Here is a 20226-nt window from a genome sequence, read left to right on the forward strand (position 1 = left end):
ATAGAAGGTGGAAAGCAGTGACTGTATGCTGATGGCTTTCGTATGTTTCTAAGACTTTAAATTTTGAAAGCATAGAAGCAAATGGGGAGTGCCTAACCTATCTAATAACACTAAATTTGCTGATATATAATTTTGGTGAGTGCTGTTTCTTTAATTTACTTCACCATATATATATATATATATATATTTACTCTTTGGATAGATCCCTTCAGATCAATCAAAGTTGCATAGAGTAATAGCTGCATCATCTCTTCTCTTAAAAGCTTTTGGGTTGTAATGCTAAAGGTGCTGATCTCTTTAAAGGCTGTAAAAGTTAAAGGTCTACCAATCTGAGCATATGGACCATTGCAGCAACCAATGGACCAAGTTGCTGAAACCACTAATTAACTTTGTGGTGGGTTCCTCCTCATTTTGTTTTTGGCACCCCTGAATTAGGGTGGATGTATGCACTGGTGGACAAAATGAAATTTGACAACAAAATAAAACATACTAATCAATAATTGAAGTAAGCAAATGTGACACTACTTGTCAAATTCCTTGCATATGGTACTTTAACAAACATTCAAATCTAAATCAGCTCATCAGAGAAGAAAAGATAGTAGTCTCACTGAAGAGTAGGAAAACAAAGAAAGGAAAAGAATGGAAAAGAAAAACTTTGCCTTTGTGAATTCCTTGACTGAAATCTCTTTTCACTATATCAGCAGATTTCTAACTGAATTCAAAACATGTGAGATCTGTATGTACCATTGACTACGTGCTTTAGAATTAAATGATTGCCAATGCTTTTCACCGATGTTCATCAATCTCAATATGTCTTCCTGAAGAAAATGTAAGATCTGTGTGCGACGCCAGAACAACAATATAAATAAGGAAAAATAACCCTTGATCTAGAACATCTCAGATGGTTCAAAGCAAAATCAGGTAGCTGTCTGCACCAATATAAAGATATTGAGCCAAGATATGAGAAATGAGCAAGTAGCCTTGGTGATAATGGAACATACTCGTGGTAAAATTTTGGATCACAAGAGAATTGAAATTGTAATGATTTGTAAGCTAGACTATGAACATAGAACCAATTATGACAGGTTAAGTCAAGAGTATTTCTGCCTGTCTTAGTCTGGAGCTTCTGTAGTACAAGGAGCAGAATACGTTTGTGTGGATAGCTGTCGATGCAGTCCAAATGATTTTCCATTTCTCACTCTATACAATTACTACTACCAGTCTGCTCTGACTATTGTAGACCGCTACTAGTTTGCTCTGACTGCTGTAGACCACTACTAGTTTGCTCTGACGGTTGTAGAGCGTGGATCTTTATTGAGTACTTTTCGCAGGTTGAAGAGGACGAACTTGCAGGGTCAAAGCTACATAAGATAGGTGACTCACCATATCCATAGCCAATGAAGGCTCCACACTTCCGGCAAAGAAGCTTAGTTTTTGATCGATGTCGACCCCAACTAACAGGAAAACATTTCACTTCATCTACCTGTGTAAATCGACTGAGGTCCACAGAAACAAAGGAAATCACACCCTTCTTAAGAGACTTCTGATACTCGGAGCCTATGCCAGATGTAACTCGATTAGAAGATGCCAAGTTCAACGGGTACCCACAAGACCCACAACTGCATGAAGATAGACATGATTAAGTGTCAGTTCCTCATTACGCTATTAACATCACAAAAGCAGTAAATTGACGACTCTGGAGAAGATATTAGAGATCTATCATAAAACATTAACTCATAATTATAGGATCTCAATAACTTTCCGAATAAGAATATAGCCCATCAAATATGAAAGTTCCATACAAAACATAACTTTGGTGTAGACATCCAAAAGGTATCTGAAATCTTACTCTAATAGTGTAATTACTGCATGAAAGGTGAAACTACAAAACACTGTCATTTTTCATTAATTTCACAAGCACCAAGATATATTTTAACAGTGGAACCAACAAATTCTAAAGGTAGTTCATATTTGGAGACATATTGCAGACATAATCATGATGTCTTGGAAGTAGAGAAGGCAAGTTATGAAATCAACTAATCGGAAGACCATCTGTAGCATAGGTATATCAAGATCGGAAACCGACATGTGCAGTGTCTAGGAATTATTAGGATCAGTGGAACCTCTTATTAAGCTTATGGATCACTTTACTATTTACATATGTGTAGCTAAAGAATCAATTGAAAACCAAATATTAGTCAGCATAATGCTCCACCACTCCGATAGATTATAGAAGGGATACTACACTTAACAAATTCAGAGGTCTCCATTCTCATCTCTTCATCTGCCAAAGCTCTCTCATACTAAATAAAGATGACTAGAGGAAAAGGACATATAATTCTAGCCACAAATAAATGGGACTAAAGGCTTGGTTACTTTTCTTGCATAGAATCACAAAGATGGAGACTCCTACAAAATGTATTAGCTGCGTATGGAACATCAACGAGTCATTGGTTCTCCAATTGTAGCCTTTTCACTTCAAGTTTGCAGTTGACCTCTAAGAACTCACCTCAAACAGTATACGCTACCTAAAGAATCAAAATTAATGCAACGACAGGTGATTCCACTGCCTAAAGAATGATATCTAACGAATATCCAATGCCATACCTTTGTTGAAAACATTTTACAAAAATAAAATAAAAAAAGCAAATTGACGGCCCTCGAGTCTCCATCTCCTCACCTCAAATTCCTTAATACAACCAAAAAGCAACATCAAACGCATAATATAATCAGGTCCTTTACTAATGCGGCAAACTAACACGAAGCCAGTCAAAGAACTAAGTTCCGATTTCCACACTTCGACACAAACCCTAGGTCCTATTAAAATATCTGTAAATCACACCAAAATAAATAAATAAATAAATAAATAAATCTCTAAAGGTAGCAAAAGCCATTACCACAAGAACTCGCATCATAATCTCAATAACACCAGATAAGGATCAAGACCCAAGAGAACCCAACCCAAATGGATCCCAATCAAGTCAACCATCCCGGATCAAGACCCCTCAAATCAATGCCAAAGAAGGAAAAGAGAGGCATACCTGTACACGACGTCCGCCTGGGACATCCTCGAGCGCCAAGATCGGATTTTTATGCAGAATTACCATCGAATGATCAAAAATCCATCTCGAGCGCGAGGAAGAACGAGGAGACAAAAGATTAAGCGGAGTAAAGATGTTTCGGTCGATGAAGGGGAGCAGTTGAGTAGGAGAAGCGAAACGGAAAACCAACAAAAGAAAGTTGTTTCCTTGGTGGTTGCGCTGTTCACTATTTATAGCAAGCTATTGCCCATTGACTGTATCAAGATTGAGGAAAAAAAAGAAGTCATTTTACAAATCACACCCTATGATTTCTCTATTTTCGGATTAACATTCCGTCGCAATTTTATAATCCGACCCCTTCTTTTATTTTATATTTTTTTAAAGTAATCCAAATATTATTTTAACTACTTTACTGATCAAATTACTAAAATTACCTTAAAATTATTTGATCTAATTCATATTAGTAAAACTATCTTCACTAAAACTAAATCATATCATACAAAATAAATTTTACCTCACAAAATTAAAATACCTTCCTAAAAATAAATCTTCTTTCCAATCAGCAACTTTCTATAACCTTCGAGAACAATGGTACAGCTTAGAAATAAGCAAACCAGTATTTTATAAATTACTTACCATTTTTTAATAAAATATTTATTTGTTGATTCTCATTTATTTGGTTATAGTTAAGTAAAGTTAACTCAAGCAAGTTATTATATAAAATTTATAAAAAAAATAAGGGATTGAATTGCAAAATTTTATGATTGTTAATAAAACAAAATATAGGGTGTTATTTATAAAACCCCTAGGAGAGAGAGCGAAATTGGATACTTTCAATCTTGGCCGTTCTTTAAGATCTAAAACATTTTGGATGGTGAAAGATTCGTTGGGCTGCCATAAGTCTTTGGTGGACATCATTATCTAAAATGTCAACACTCTTTGATATTTTTATTTTTTGCTTAAATTTGTGTCAACTTAGCTCTTAAATGTGGGACGACAGACTTTAATGTATCTTTAAATTATCATCATCGTGTATACGCTCACATCTAATATGACAGTTTTTAAAATATAAAAAAATTATAATAATATTGTATAATATTAGTATTATAATATATATTAATAATCATTGAGATTTAGCTGGACCTCCACTAAAAATACTATTAATATATTTGGGAAGAACTGATAGGAGCGAAACTCAGATAGACCTTTTTGTTTTAAACTTTTTTAATTCTCGCTTTTATTATTTTAAATTAGCTAAAAGATTATAAATACTAATTTTTTTCCCTCTCTCTATCCATTTATTGAGTAGATATTATGGATTGAAATCTTTTATTATGCAACAACTACATAACCTTGATGGATTCCTCCATATATGAGTTTTTCTATCTTGAACAAAATTGAAGCAAAAAAATTAGGTAAACATCCTAATTTGTTCTTTCCTAGAACTGGGATCCTCTCCAGGTTGGAAGTGGGAACAAATGTGAATTGAGTGGATACATGATGTTTAACAGTTAAGGGATTAGGTTTGAATCAACACTCATTAATAATTGATCATGAAATCATAATGTAATATCTCTTTCATGGAGTCCAGCCTTTTGAAATTAGGGCATAGACCAAGTAAACAAGGCTGACATTTTTGTGATCAAGTTTGGTCAAAGAGGGGAAGCACTTGGTTTCATAACAAATAATAGAGTCTGCAAGCTTTTAATTAATTTATTTGACTAATTTTTGTGGTATTAAATTCAAAATTATGATCCATATATAATTTAGTTTTTTTAATCTATAATCTAAAATTAAAAACTTAAGCGCTTATCTCAATGGTCTCAACTAAGTTATAACCTAGTCAACTATTACCTGGGATGTAAAAAAACTTAATTACTTCCGACAAAATATAGCTCAATTTGAAGATGATAAAAATAATTTAATTATGTTAGAATTATTTATACAAAGAAAATATTGGTGCTCTTTTGATAAAAAAATCTAACAATTATAATTTAGTATGAACAATAAAAGAGTCAAGTGCTTAAATTTGAAGTACAAGAATGTATATTTAAATCGATTTAAACGGTAAGAATAAATTATAATTTAATAAATATTAAAAATAAAAAAAAATATAAAAGTAAGTAAAAAAAATCTTCTCCTTTATTCTAGAAGATTTTGTAGGATAGGAGCTGGGATTAAAAAAAATTAAATAAAAGAGATTTACTCCTTTATCTTTTATCTCATATTTTAGTTGGGATAAAAAAAATATCTCACTTTTATCTATAGAAGATTAAATTATAAATTAGCGAATTGTAATATATTACCTATTGAGAGGGCATTTTAGTCATTTTAAGGTTGCTCGGAGCCCCAAATTCTACTTCTCTAGGGTTAGGGTTTATTTCCCCCATCTTTCGTCTATAAATAGAAGGCGATGTGTTTACCAAACCATATGCCTCCTCTGCGCATTCGTTTCTCCTCTACTATCCTCGCAGATTTGATTTCTTTTTCCCCTTTCTATTCGCGATTTGGTTTTAATTGGAAGGATTTCGGTAAGGTTTTTGTTCGTTTTTCTTCGATCTATTTGTTGTTTTGAGAAAGAGAAGAAGGAACAATAGAAAGCCAATTTGCAGAACAAACTCACCGAATCGAGTTGGTGATCGTTGGATTGAAGGTTGGCGAAAGCGATCTCTTGCAGTTCTCCGTGCCTCTCGAACTCTTCCGTTTCGAAGACGGCCTCGAACAAGCTGCTACAATCCCCCTCCTCTCTTTTCTACTTCTTCTCGTAATCTTTGGGATAAAACTAACCAAATTAGTTTGATATCAGGATTCAACCTCCAAAACCTTTTGTTTATATTCCTTATATCTTCTATACGTATTTTGAATTTTAGGAGAATTTTTTTTTTCTATTTTGATCCCTATTTTTTCCCGTAACTTCCAAAACCTTTTGTTTATATTCCCTTATATCTTCTATACGTATTTTGAAATTTTAGGGGAATTGTTTTTTCTATTTTGATCCCTATTTTTCCCCGTAACCTCCAAAACCTTTCGCTTATATTTCTTATATCTTCTATACGTATTTTGAAATTTTAGGGGAATTTTTTTTAATATTTTAATCCCTATTTTTTGCCGTAACCTCCAAAACCTTTTGTTTATATTCCTCATATCTTCTATACGTATTTTGAAATTTTAGTGGATTTTTTTGTATTTTGATCCCTATTTTTTCTCGTAATTTTTGTTTCGCCTATCTAGAAAGGCGTAGATCAGTAGTTTCATAGTATTTCTCAGATAATTACTAGAAGGTAATAGATAAAAAGACGAGGACTATGCTGCAAAAATGAATACTATGTCTCAAAATTTCCTAACTAATAATATTGGAGACGAATCATGCATTATAATGAGAACCAACTAATTACATTCCTAATGCAAGAAGCACTTGCATTAGGAATTGTTGCAACTCTGATTTATTAACACCTAATGATTAATTTTCATGGAAAGCAATTTGCTTTTGTTATTGGTGGTTTTTATCACCAAGGACTGATTCAAGGAGAATTCAGGTTACAATCAAGGTGTGGTAATGGGTTAAACCAATCTGATGGAACTTGAACTATTCCCTAATTTGAGTTTAGGGACCCCATTGAACTGGTTTAGGGATTCCTAAATTGGTTTCATAATTAAATGTTTACTTTTATCTTTTTTATATTTAATTAAGGTTATTTTTTTTTTTAAATTAAGATTAAGATTTCAGTTCGGGATTTATCCTGAAACTAAACAAAGTCAAAAGGCTTAGACTCCCTGGAACTTTGGATTATATACCCTTTGAAAAGGGTATTTGCCGATCTGATCTTTTTATCTCAGTTTAGATTGGAATTAAAATAAGATTCTACGATCAATTATGGTACATATTCGCCAATGGTCAGTCTCTAATTTCATACATCCAAGTAAGTATATCTAGTGGGTGAAGTTATTTAACACGGTTTTAATCTCTAGACTAGGCTATTTATAGGAATAGATTTTTATTTAATTTTATCTAAGGCATTATTTTAGTTTGAAGCTAAGTTTTAAACTTAATTAGTTAGTTTTAATTTTAAGTTTTCACTTTTTTAAAAGAAAATTTGATTAGATATAAAAAAGATAAAGTGACGTTTAGTTATCGAACTATTTTTATTAATTTAATTAGATATGAAAAGAATTAAAAAAAGTTTAATATACTCATTTATGTCCCTAAACATAAAGCAAACATGGCTAAAGGATTATATCAATCCATTAATTTATTTTAGACTAATTAAAAGACATAAAATTTAATATCAAACAATTTGCTATATATAACTTGAAAGTGAATTAAACAAATTGCTCAAGGCCATGGCAAGGCTACTATAATTTGATGAGTTTTGCTCAGTTTTGAAGAGTGCTAGTCCCTTATATAGCCAATATTTAGTTTATTGATAAACTATTCTTTTTCAAAGTTTGAAAATATTAAACATTTTCTAGATAGATAATTGTGAGATTAATAGTGTTATAGTTAAACAGATATAAAAGAAACAAAAGATAAAACCTGTACCTTAATATAACTATAAAATTATATAATTTTATATGCTAAATGGACAATTCCAAGGCAAATAAATTGCAAAAGCCAAAGTTTTATGATGAATTTTGATACACCCCCAAGAAAATATTTGTCTTAAGCTTTGACCTCCACTTGCTTCGTTCCCCCTTCTCTAACCAACCAACCAAGCCCTGCCTTCTCCTTCCTCCTCTCCCCCTCCCCTTCCTCCTTATTCCTCACATCAAACGCCGGATTCGCCGTCAAAACCCTCATCTCCTTCCCCCCTCCAATTATCTCCAGCACCTCCGGGATCCCGTCCCCGCACCCCTTCGACAACCCCACGTCGATCCTCACCGCCCGATCCTCGCACACCGCGTTGATCCCTTCCGTCTGGATCGTGTGCCCCATCACCATCCTCCTCGCCCCCGGGATCATCTCCAGGACCCCCGCCAGCTTCCCGCAGTCGCACTCCGGGCCGTCTGAGAACTTCCTCAGCCACACCACTGATTCCTGCCCTCGGACGTACTCCGGCGTCTTTGGGGTCGATCCCAGGATCCAGCTCCTCACCTCGTCGTTGATTTCCTCGAACCCGTGGCGGACGTGCTGGTGGAGGAGGCCGCCGTGGACGAAGACGGAGTCGCCCACGACTGCGATCGTCGGGTTCGGCGCGATGAATCGAGTCGAGATCGGGCCGGAGGGGCGCAGCGCGGCGATCCGGGCGCGGATCCCTTCCCAAGATTCGACCTTTGCGCCCGGGAATGATTTGGGGATTCCATCGAACGGGTCCTTGGGGGGTTCGAGGCCAAGGCAGAGGCGCTTCATGGCGATACCGGCGCGGTACCAGCGCGCCCAGTTCTTGAACTCGTCGAGGGCGGCGGCGGTGGCGTAGCGGAAGTCGCCGGCGACGTTCATGACCTCGTGGTTGCCGACGATGGTGAGGAGGGCGCCGCCGGCGTTGGAGGCCTCGATCTTGAGGCGGTGGAGGAGGTAGAGGAGGCGGATCTCGTCGCCCCCTCGGTCGACGATGTCGCCGATCTGAACGGCGACGGCGGAACCGCCGGTCCACCGGCCGGAGACGGGGTCGACGAGGCCGGCGAGGGAGAGGGCGGAGAGGGCCTTGGGGAGGTCGCCGTGGAGGTCGCCGATGGCGACGAGGCGGTCGGTGGCCGGGAGACGGGTGGGAGGAGGGGAGGGGTTAAGGTTTCGGGGGAAGAAGAGGCCGCTGACGGAGAAGTCGACGAAGGCGTCGACGAAGGATGAGACGAATCCCGGAAGATCGCTGCAAGTCCGGTCGGACGATTCCATCTTTCTTTCCCCCTTTCTTTGGGTAGAAAGGCCAATCGGTTACGTTTTTGTCATTTGAGTTTGGGACCGAGAATTTCAATTTCATTTAAACCCTTGCATTTTTAAATATTAATTTAGACCCTACGTTTATCACTATTTACGAATCAAGTTCTTTGTCTTTTATCGCTTAATTATATTTTTTAAGGTCTTAGTTTGAGAACTAGATTAGCTATTCTTATTTCTTAGTTTTGATCTTGAATTAGGTTAAGAAAATATGATATTTGATTATTAACTAGGCTAAAATATAATTATTAATTTTATTGTAATGTGAAAAGTAAAATCAAAAATATTTTGTTTCAAATGTATGCAATCAGATCACTGCCAGATCTGATCCATAGCAGATTTGGGCTAAAAATATTATATAACCCGAATATAGTTATATGTCACCAACCAACCAAACTCTAATACCCGGTCATGGGATCGATTTCAACCCCAATATTGAATATTGATTTGGAGCAGGTTTCGACAGCGTTTGATTTGAAGTAATTGTTCGGCCTCACATATGGCTCAAAGCCTAGACTATTAGTTGGCCATTTGTCCAGCCCATTAGCCTTCAAGCTTATGAATGATAAAAAAATAAAAATATATAGATAGTTTTTGGCAACAAAAAAAAAAAAGAGTAATAGGTAGGGTAGAATTTTTTTTTTCAAATATAAATAGCGGATATTTGTAAAGAATAAGCCTATAAGTTAAAATTACATAGGTATACAATCCTATGACCTAACCTATTAATCCAAATATATAAACCTCATTGTATTCTGAAATTAAAGAGGGATTTAATGTGACTTCGTTAAGTTTTTACTTTTGTTTTATAAAAAAAAAAAACATTACTCCCTAAGTATTATATTCTATTCAAAGGGTTTAGTCTCTTCAGTTTTAACCCACGAGACACGACCTTCGACCTCTTCATTTTCGTATGCTAGTGCTACCTTTATTGACTCCCTCGCCCTTCACCTCCTAGTTGCCATTTTCATTGATCTTTTTCGCCTACCTTTGTTGAACGTCTATCTCAGACTTTCTAGATCTTTTTTTTTTTTCTCTCCCTCTGTCTTTTACATCTAATTAAATCTTTCTAAGCTATTGTGAGTGTTTTAAACCTAGTTAAAATCATCCAATCTAGTTGACTACCAAAGACTTAACTTCTTAATAAGGTTTTTGTAAATTAATTTCTGAATGGAATTTTTGTAAATTAAATTTCACATAATCTATGCAACTTTTGGAGTTTTTATAAATTAATTCCTATAATATTTGAAATTGCACAATTTCTGCTATGTTTGCAATTGCATTATGTATCAGTTTTATTCCTTTTTTTTTAACCTATTTTATGAGATATGCTTACATACTAATGTACAGTTTATTGGAACCATCCTATCATCTTTAATGCAATATTGCATGTGTAAATCAAAACTTTCATTTATTGATAAGTTTCAATTTATAGATTTTTAGTTCAACAATATTTATGCACCTTAATTGTATCTCTTTTATATGTAAGATTATATTATGATATAATATAGGTAGTGAAAAGTGAAAATGTAATTAACTCTTTGTAATATTGTAATTGTAGGAGGACTTATATGAAAAATAACCAGTTCGCCGCCAAAAAGACTGGTCCGATGCGGCGCAAATTAGTCTATTTTAAGTCCTCGTCGCAGCTGTCAAAGTCATCTTGGCCGTCCAATCCAATCAGCGGACTTCATCCTTCTGTCACTCGCTGCATGTCACCAAACGCCAAACATAGTCCTTTATCGTATCAATTCGTTCCACGCGTACAGCAAAGGAAGACCACCTTAAACCCTATTTTACACCCCGAGAACATCGCAACTCGTAAGCTAAAACCCTTCTCCTTCTCTTCTCGGCCGCTGCGGTACGAGAAGCGAGGTATAATCGGCGGACATGGATCACCTGGCGGCGGTGGAGGAAAAGATCGTAACGGATAGAATAAGAAGGAAGCTGGAGGAAGTCAACGCAGAGGCGCAGAACCAGCTCGCCGTCGTCCAAGATCACGTCAATTTCACTCTCCAGGTGATGAGACGATTCTAGTGCTCTACTTGTTAAAATTTCTTGCACTTATTTTGGGGGGATAATTTGTTATCATCTTGGGGTGTTTTTATGAAAAAATTGCAGCAAGCGTACTTCAGATGCGCGTACGAGTGCTTCGATAGGAGGAGAAGGCAGGAGGAGATTAACAATTGCGTCGAGCATTGCAGTGTTCCGGTGCTGAATGCTAATAATTTTGTCGAAACTGAGATGGCCAAGTTCCAGGTGCGAATGCTTCTTGTGTTATTGTGTTTCTGTTCATCAAAAGATGCTTCTTTTGGATTTCCATTTGAGATGGAAATAACTTATCTTTCTATTTCTGAGAAAATTAGTTCCTTTATTTGTTCTTCAGGAGCGGATGAATCGTTCTCTCATGGTATGCCAAGACAAATTTGAAGCAGCAAAACTCCAGAAGATCAAATCTGATGCTATGGATGGCCTGGAGACCTGCGTAAATCAAGCCATTGATGACAGCATTGGTGTCCTCCCTCTAATTGTCGATCGTATCAAGTCCTCCCTCTCGATCAACTGAGCGAATTTATAGAATTTGATTCTATGTACGATAAATTCACTCCTTACTTTGGTGGAAACTGACTGGCCAAAGTTCCATGGCTTGAATAAATATCATTTTAATGCCGACTGGCCATCTTTATAAACCTGGAGTCTTTAAGTATTGTGCCTTTTGTAATATTCCATCCATATATTTCACACAAACATCTTTGTAATCATTTTATTTCTTCTTTGAATCCTTATAGAATTCATATTTATTTTCTTGGAATAGTTATGGAGATTGTCTGCATACTACTGATGCGTGTTCTTGTTATAAACAGTATAGATATAATATTCTTCTGCAGATTGAATCTTCTTATACTGTTGCATTGCACAAAATTCAACTATTGCAACTCATTTGTGCTCACACTATATTTTACTTTTCAAACATTTGGTAATGAATCTCTTTATCTTTGAGCACGAAATAAGTTAGCTTATATAATGTGTCAAAAGGAACTATTGTACATTTTGAGCTTGGATATTTCTCAGCGAATAGTAAATATCAGACTTCATTGTTTCCACCTATATACTCAAATTATGGTCCTTAAAGATTGCACAATACTGCTGGATGCAAGTGTTCATATTTTCTAGAGCAGCACTTCATCTCATCGTGAAATTGAACTCTCAGAGAGAATGATCACTCTGTATTTGGATTGTTGCCAGAGAATTTGTTTGTCAAACTGGTAGAACAATTATTAGTTGAGATTTCCTATATCTCCTTGACAATGTGCAGTTGGCAGGGTTTGGAATTGCATGAGATACTGCTGAGAACATCGCGTCCAAGGAACTGAGCATCAAGAATGGTGTTATGCATCAATATCTGTTGTAGCTTTTCTGATTAATATAATGGTTCATTTATGGGAATTCAAATGTCAATTTTGGATTTGCAGGTTTACGATATTTTTGGGCAGTGGAGATAAGCTTATGTGGGCAAACCCCTGGTGAGTTGAGCATGATAAATGTTGCTTTAGTTTGACATGAGCTTTTGTTGTTCTATAAAATCATCAATAGGAATTGATTGCTTCTACTCTCTTTACCAATATTTACTTAGACACTCTCCAAATTTTCATTCAGTTATTTTCTTGTCACAATAGATGTTGCTTTACTATCAAGCGACATCGAGCATTAGTGTAACTACTATTTCCTACAACTTCGAATACAGTATAGGCGTAGACCATTTAAAGAACTTCCCGGTCGGTAGCTTGTCGAGAGGAAGCAATGCAAGCATGGCACCAACCTCTGCAGCCTCGTCTGCGGTCCGGGAACCCTGCCCACGAGTCATGGCTGTCCGAGTGAAGCCCGGGCAGAAGCAATTCACACTCAAGCCACGCCCTTCTTGTTGCTTTGCTAACCACCTTGAATAAGCATTGAGTGCAAGCTTTGACACAGCATAGTCAGTCCACACTTTTGGCCATCCTTCCTCTTTCCAGGTTCCATCTTTCACCTGACTAAGAAATTGTAACACCATCTGCTTGATCTTGTCTTCAGATAATTTCTCCTCGTCTTGAAGTAATTCTCTCAAAGCAGAATTCCTAACTTTCTGCAAGGAAGAAATATTAAATATATTAGCAACTAACTTTATTGAGTGCAACAAACTGATTGCAAAATAGAAGTCTCGTCCTTGTATGAAAAAAAAAGTGGTTGGAAGTAATCATCCTACAAAGTAGGTCAGCTTTCTAGCCATGTGGACTTTGTAAGCATACATGCCTGGGCATATTAGAAAATTATCATGTTCTCCACCTAGTGCAATAGTGATGCATGGTAATTCGCTTAAGGAAAAAATAGCACCGAACTTGTTTTGATCTTGGGTATGTCTAGAAAATTATAATGTCCTCCACCTAATTCAATAGTGATGAATGGTGATTCGCTTAAGCAAAAAGCCACAATGAGCTTGTTTTGATCTTTAGTATTGAAACAAAATGTTAATAGTGACATACAATCATTTAAAGTTCTCCCTTGTGTTCTTATCATTCCAATGGGCGACGATAGAAAGCAATAGGATATTTACCTATTAGTCTGTTCACATGGTATCAAAGTCCTAGGTCATTAAAAGAAATGTTGCCTACTATATTTGAAATCCATGTCTTCATGCTATAACTCCACAGATTGGAAGTTAAATGAGCTCTGATACCATATAAAACAGACTGCTTTTCATATGCGTAAGTAAGCTGTAAATTTGACATGTTACATATCTACTGAGTAAATTATTCTTGCACTTGATCTTCTTTTCTAGAAAGAGGCTTGCTTACATTGAGAAGGCCAAGCTGAGAGCTGACGTTGAGTATCCTGCTCGTCGCCGTCGATCGTCGAAACAAGGGCAGGAGGGCTTCAATCAGTAATTTGGGTCCAAAGAAGTTAGTCTGGATCACAGTTTCAGCATGGTCTACTGAGTTGCTATCTATCTCATTGAAGGAGACTGCAGCATTGTTTACCTGCAAGCATAACAGTTAAGACTTACGAGTATTTTAGATCCTACATGACCATGGCTAATATTTGACTGCCAGATTTGGTGGTGTATATACTTACCACAAGGAGTTGATTATTTTGTTGAATTAATTTTCTGATATACAGGAACAATCTTCTATAGAGCTAGGAAGGAGGGGGGAGTTCGACCTTTTGTTTTCCTTCTATCTAAAACAACCTCTATAATCATCTAACTTCAGACTTCAGATATTCTATTGTTTACAGAGTCATACTTCTCTAATAAACGTTTTTTTTCTTCTTATTTTAATCTTAGTCTTCTGAGCTCTGCAAACTGATTGTTCTCCCTTTAACCAATTCTAAGCTAAGGTATTTTAGTAGCAGTTGGTTTAGTAGACAGAATTGATCTAAATAACCCACAAAATAGAGGGGTTTACATTAGATTCTGTCTAGAAAACAATAACTTTTCTGACTAAATTGCAGGTCTAGATCCTCTACATCTAACATTTACAGGAGCAGAGAACAGAGGAAGGTCAAGCTAAGCAAACTCACAAGAATATCCAACCCTCCAAACTCCTTGCGCAGCCAAGAGACAAAGACGGCGATCGAAGGCGGATCGGAGATGTCCAACCGGCAAAACGCAACACTGAGGCCTTCCCTTCTAAGCAACTCAACTGCTTCCATCCCCTTCCTGCCATCCCTTGCAGTGAGCACCACCGTGAGCCCGAGCTCCGCTAACCGCCTCACGAGGGCGAATCCGATCCCTTTGTTCGCCCCCGTTACGACCGCCACCGTCTCCTTGGACCACCACGGCCTGCGAAAACGCAATCCAAGGCATATCAAGGATTCAATCTCGTAAATCAATTGCTCCACGTTGAAAGACTATATATATATATATACATATCACATGCATGGTTGGTATCTTTACATGCTACGTGAACAGGAGTGCTTCTTAGTGGCCATGCAATCCATCCAATGCATTGCCGAAATTTGTTGTCGAATGTCGAACTTGGAAGAGGAAATGCGGTTGGTTTCTATACATTTATAGGGAGCTTAGAGAGATCCAGAGAGAGAGAGAGAGAGAGAGAGAGAGAGAGAGAGAGAGAGAGAGAGAGAGAGGAGGGTGGTGGAGTTCCACTCTCCATTAATTAAAAGATTAAAGAATGAGGGAAGTGGGTCTTTCTTTATTTACAACTAACAGTTTCAAATTAAATAAAGTTGGGGTTGTGTGCATTGAATTGGTCTTCTCTCAAAGAGGTGGACTTACGACTAGTGAATTGGTCAATCAGGGGGGGCTCTGAGGGAGTTTGTAAGCCAGAGAAAATTACAATTAATTTATATTATTTCCGGAAGGAGATCATCTTTCTTTCTTCTTTTTTTAAAAAAAAAATAAAAATAATATCAAATGACTGTTTATTCTCACTTCTTCCTATAGCCGCGTAATATATATATATATATATATATATATATATTTATCTCTCATATGCGCGTGTAAGTTATATACAATTCAACAAAGAATTTTATGTCGATCAAATTAGAGAAAAATTCAGTCATTTTTTTGATTCTGTCTGTGATGTTAAATGTCTGAGGTATTTTTTTATAGTTCAGGGAATCATTATATATCAAATAATAATTCAGATGGTTATTATGAAAAATAGCAATAATTTAGGAGATAAAAGGAAAATTATCCTTTTATTTGTGTGAACAAAGTTGGTGTTCAATTAGTAAAAGTAAACAGGAGAATACTTTATTTGTAAAATAACCAAAATGTAGGGTAATATTTATAATTTTCTCTTTAAAATTGGTGCATGATTGATCCACATTGGGGCCACTGTGGTGGTGGGTGTTTGTTTACTCAATATAGCAGGTGGGATTAGTCTATAAGATGAAAGATTAAATATGTGATTAAAAGTCTGTAGGTCTGGAAGAGGGGATGACTTTGGAATCTAAGGCATGTGATTTACGTGATTCTTGTGCAAGAATTAGTGCTTAATTATGGGCATTAATTAGAGAGGAAGTCATAAGCATAATTAAAATACTCTTTTGAATGCAAGAAAAAATTGGACCTCACTCAAATATTAGACCTTTTGGGAATTCCATCAGCTATAGCTAATCATATTTTAAACCAAGGTAAAAGTCTTCCATTTTATAAGAAATAATTGCAGTTCTTCTTCATTCAAATGTCATTTTAAAAATTTATTAGTTATATGCAAGAAAGATTATCTCACATCTTAAGCTTTTAGATTAACCGGTTATCTAATAATAATATAGTCATAAAGATAAAAAATAAGATTTTCTTTGTAAAAAAATTTGCGCCGCTTGAGATTTATTGCAATAAGATAGAAATTTCTAGAGTTCAAAAAAATATTATTCTTTATTTTTTTTTAGTACAACTTAGAAATAGTTATTTATATCCAAATGTGAAACGTCTCTAGTATCAACCTAGCCTCCTCTTTTTTGTTTGTATACTAAATCAAAGCTATATTGCCATTAATTAAACTTCAAGTTGCAAACCCTAGGCTCTAGGTTTGGGCAACAAGTAATATTATCCTAAGTTGGTCGAAGGAGTGCTCATTTGGACACCGACTACCTCCCTAAAGTCGAAGATTTATAATCATCTTATTACTACCTTTTTAATGACGGCTCCTTGACCTTTGTGGTCAATAAAATGTCAAGAAACTTATGTCAATTTGTTCTGTTGTCACTAGTTCAAATCATGAAAATAACCCTTTCGGTAGATGCCTTTTTCAATATATAGTATTCTTTGCTCTGTAACTATCGAAATGGTAAAAATAAAAATTCATCTACTAAAAAAAAAGATTTAGTAAAAGTTCTAAATGAGACAAAATCTTCATGGGATCTTGATTCAAAGTAGTAAATAGTTCATGTCCTTACTAATCTTGGACATGAGGACCAACTTGTGGACCTAACCCTAGAAAGTTCTGTGTTTCTTGTCCTTCTTCTAATTTTTTTTTTTGGTCCTACCACTGTTGTCTAGTTTAGAGGTGTGAATGGATGGAAATTAAACACATGCAAATTATCATGGATAGAGACCCACATCAATTTCATAATCCAATTGGGATCCTAGTTTTTAGGAATATATTTTATATAAAAAAAGAGTTTTGAATGTAAAATGATATACATATTAAGTTTTTTTTTTAAAAAAGAAAAAGATTAAAACATAAGTGGTGATATTCCCCCTAAAAGAAATCTAATATAATTATCTAGGTGAGGTATAGATCCAACATCATAGTAGAAAACCAAAGTTAGCTAAAATAAAGTAGTTTATTATGATTATAACATCCACTAGGGCATACATGTCCAACATTATTTGAGTGATTGATACCTTCAGCTTGGAGTTCTAGTGCTTCTGGACCTTAAAAAGTTGAATCATTTGTTAAAACATGCTCATGTGTTACATGATCAAGAATAAATTGTTTTTTTAAGAAAGTGGCTAATTCCAACACTTAGAGAGAGAGAGAGGAAGATGGTAAAATATGGGCAATTATGAAGTTATATCCTTGTATAATTATAGGCTATGACTTTCATCACTTCTCAATGTTTGGTAGGAAAACAAGAATCTCTCGGATAGTTGTAATAATGTATAATAACTAGTGTTTGAGTTAGAATAAGAAGTTATCACCATCAGATTGATGGATAACCCAAAAATTAGGTCATAACTTGCTTGACTCTATGACTCCGATAACCCAAAAATTAGGTCATAACTTGCTTGACTCTATGACTCCGATAGTAATTTCCATCCTCTCTTACACTCTGTTTGAATAGAAAGAATATGAGAGAAAGGAAGAGAGGAAAAAAAAAACAGAGAGGAGAAGAGAATAGAAAATAACTCTTATCTCATTTTTTTTAATATAACTAAAATAATAAAAGAGAAAAATAAATTTACTCTATTTGGTTTAAGAAAATAAAAGAATAGAAAAGAATATGTTTACCATTATACTCTTTATCTAATCTATAAACTAGCACAAAGAAGTGACAGCTAAAGGCTATTTTTTCTTTTATTTTTGCTCCATTTTCTTCTAAAAATTCAATACAAATATGAGAAAATTATTTTCTCCCTAACTTTCTCATCTCTTCTCTCCCATTCTCTCTATACAAACAGGGTGTTAATAATTTTAGCTAAAGTAAATAGAGTATTATCCTATTCTAGAAGAAGAAAAAATAAGAAGGAATTTTAGGATTATTAGTAGATAAATACACAGTTCGAACGAAACAAAATATTCTCTTTTATGTTATCGATTCAAACAGTGTTAGTGTTAACCTAATTTAAAATATATTATGCAAATAATTTGTAAAATGCAACATGCAATGTGTAATTATTATGATGCAGGGTGTAAATTACAAATATGTAGAAAAAAGTCGAGCGTTAAATATATATATATATATATATATATATATCTTATTTGTTAATATGTGATTAACTAATAACATAGAGCATTTGCAATAAAGCTCTTTAGTTTTAAAAATAATAAAATTGGTCATTATGCTCATTTTTCATGAGAATTATATGCACTTTATTATAAAAGATGTGCATCTAATGTTAAAAAAAAAAGGCACATTTAGTTTTAGTGCAAATATCCCGAATAACACTTCACAATTTTCTAACAAACGAGATAGGCATAAAAAGCATCAATTATGTTATATTTTTCTTCTTGTAAACATATTAATAAATGTGATATGTGACTATCGATTAAATGTTACTTTGAATATTTTGATATTAGAGAAAAATATATATTTACCCCTTCATAAAGTTATAGTTGGACTAAATTTTGAAGTGTCTCTCTAAATTTTATTTGTATTATTTAACTCCTATGTAGTTCTAATATTTATGTATCATTAGTTTTTTTAATCCAAAACTAAAATAATTTCTTTATCAAAGCTGTTTGAGCTATAAATATTATGAAAATTTGCCTATGACACCCGGCCTTATAACAAAATTATGGTTTGCATTATATATTTTTACTATTTGTAAATCGAGCCATATTATTTAGCGAATGTATGTAGAAAACATAACTATTAGATTTGTTAGCTAAACTTAACGAAACCTCTATGTTAAATTATCTATACTAGAAAGATTATGAAAATACACTCAGCTAAAATTATACTTACCCAACATATATTCAACTCAACTCAACTAAATCCAATCTAATCTAACCTAACCCAACCTAATCCAATTTAGGGTGTAAACGAGCCGAGTTGGACCCAACAGGGCTCGACTTGCTAGTCATGGGTTGATTGAGCTTGGTATAATTTTATGGGCATAAATAGAGAAAAAAATAACAGACTTTGAAAGTTTGAAGTGAAGCTTGCAACAAACTTATAATGATAATTAAAAAATAAATCATTGATCACTTACCTGCAAGTAATAAATAAAAATACTCCTACAAAGATTACAAAACCATTAAATCAAAACCAACAAAAAGTTACCCCCACAAGAGTTACAAGCAAATGATCGCTCAGAAATTATTTCCATAAGGGTTACAACTACAAGCAATTAATTATTTAAAAATTATTCCCGCAAGGGTTACAAACAATTGATCATTTTAAAAATTTCTTACATGGATTACAAAATAAGCAAGACTCTATTACACATTTACACTCCATGATTAGTAGTGCTATCTTCCTCTACAAGTAATTGGAAAAAGTTAGTCAAAGAAAATAATTAATACGAATATAACCTAATTAAGCATCTAGCCGCACAACCTAATTAAGCACCTAGACCAAATGATACTGTGTTCCTTAATTTGCCCTCTAATGAATAAGAACAAATCTAAATCTCTTATCTATGATTATCAACTGTAAGATCCGTATCTAACTAGAAATTTTTTTGTCGAGATAATCAACTGACCAACTTGCTAGATTATTAACTAACTTTGGGCATTGGAGAATGAGATGGATTCAACGGTGAAGATGGAGATGGTTGCCATCATTGTCGCCTCGGCGGTGAAGGTGGAGATGGTTGTTGTTTGTGTTGCCTCGATGGTGAGGATGAGATTTTGGTGGAGATTGCAAAGGGTTGCCATCGATGCCTCAGTGGTGAAGATGTAAATGGTCGCCGTTGGTGATCAGTGGTGAGTAATGAGTTGGTGACCTGTGAAGATGAGTTTCTGTAGAGACTGGAGACTAGAGAGGGTCGCTGTCGATGCCTCGATGGTGAAAATAGGGATGGTCAGCGTTGGTGACTGGTGGTGAGTGGTGAGTTGGTGACCGGGGAAACTAGGGTTTCAGTAGAGACTAGAGACTAGAGGGGATTGATGTTAGTGCCTTAGTGGTAAAGATTGAGATGGT

At 35.2% G+C, this 20226-nt stretch overlaps 4 protein-coding genes, 1 long non-coding RNA gene and 1 other non-coding gene across 6 annotated transcripts; 3 read left to right on the top strand and 3 right to left on the bottom strand.

Moving 5' to 3' along the window:
- Window positions 1-961: 961 nt before the first annotated feature.
- LOC140802278 (uncharacterized protein At4g08330, chloroplastic-like) lies at window positions 962-3248 on the bottom strand. Its single transcript, XM_073157747.1, has 2 exons — window positions 3042-3248; window positions 962-1619 (listed from the first exon to the last, which is right to left on the bottom strand). The coding sequence occupies exons 1-2, from the start codon at window positions 3065-3067 to the stop codon at window positions 1232-1234; spliced, it is 414 nt and encodes a 137-aa protein (XP_073013848.1). The 5' UTR covers window positions 3068-3248; the 3' UTR covers window positions 962-1231.
- A 2404-nt stretch (window positions 3249-5652) lies between these two features.
- On the top strand, window positions 5653-5777 carry LOC140802467 (small nucleolar RNA snoR86). Its single transcript, XR_012111655.1, has one exon. It is a non-coding gene; the product is annotated as a small nucleolar RNA snoR86 (small nucleolar RNA).
- A 1790-nt stretch (window positions 5778-7567) lies between these two features.
- LOC140802277 (shewanella-like protein phosphatase 2) lies at window positions 7568-9035 on the bottom strand. The gene has a single exon (XM_073157745.1). The coding sequence runs from the start codon at window positions 8869-8871 to the stop codon at window positions 7702-7704; it is 1170 nt and encodes a 389-aa protein (XP_073013846.1). The 5' UTR covers window positions 8872-9035; the 3' UTR covers window positions 7568-7701.
- A 1687-nt stretch (window positions 9036-10722) lies between these two features.
- Window positions 10723-11725, top strand: LOC140801960 (uncharacterized). The gene is made up of 3 exons (XM_073157360.1): window positions 10723-10932; window positions 11035-11172; window positions 11300-11725. The coding sequence occupies exons 1-3, from the start codon at window positions 10804-10806 to the stop codon at window positions 11477-11479; spliced, it is 447 nt and encodes a 148-aa protein (XP_073013461.1). The 5' UTR covers window positions 10723-10803; the 3' UTR covers window positions 11480-11725.
- Window positions 11726-12538: 813 nt separating this feature from the next.
- On the bottom strand, window positions 12539-14912 carry LOC140802042 ((+)-neomenthol dehydrogenase). Its single transcript, XM_073157451.1, has 4 exons — window positions 14846-14912; window positions 14470-14731; window positions 13746-13928; window positions 12539-13036 (listed from the first exon to the last, which is right to left on the bottom strand). Exons 1-4 carry the CDS (start codon window positions 14896-14898, stop codon window positions 12641-12643), a joined length of 894 nt encoding a protein of 297 aa, XP_073013552.1. The 5' UTR covers window positions 14899-14912; the 3' UTR covers window positions 12539-12640.
- LOC140802043 (uncharacterized) lies at window positions 12816-14136 on the top strand. Its single transcript, XR_012111575.1, has 2 exons — window positions 12816-12926; window positions 13730-14136. It is a non-coding gene; the product is annotated as an uncharacterized lncRNA (long non-coding RNA).
- Window positions 14913-20226: the final 5314 nt, after the last annotated feature.

The sequence above is a fragment of the Typha latifolia genome, chromosome 15 (genome assembly GCF_019914945.1).
Source record: "Typha latifolia isolate L0001 chromosome 15, TyphaL0001v2, whole genome shotgun sequence".
Classification (NCBI taxonomy): domain Eukaryota; kingdom Viridiplantae; phylum Streptophyta; class Magnoliopsida; order Poales; family Typhaceae; genus Typha; species Typha latifolia.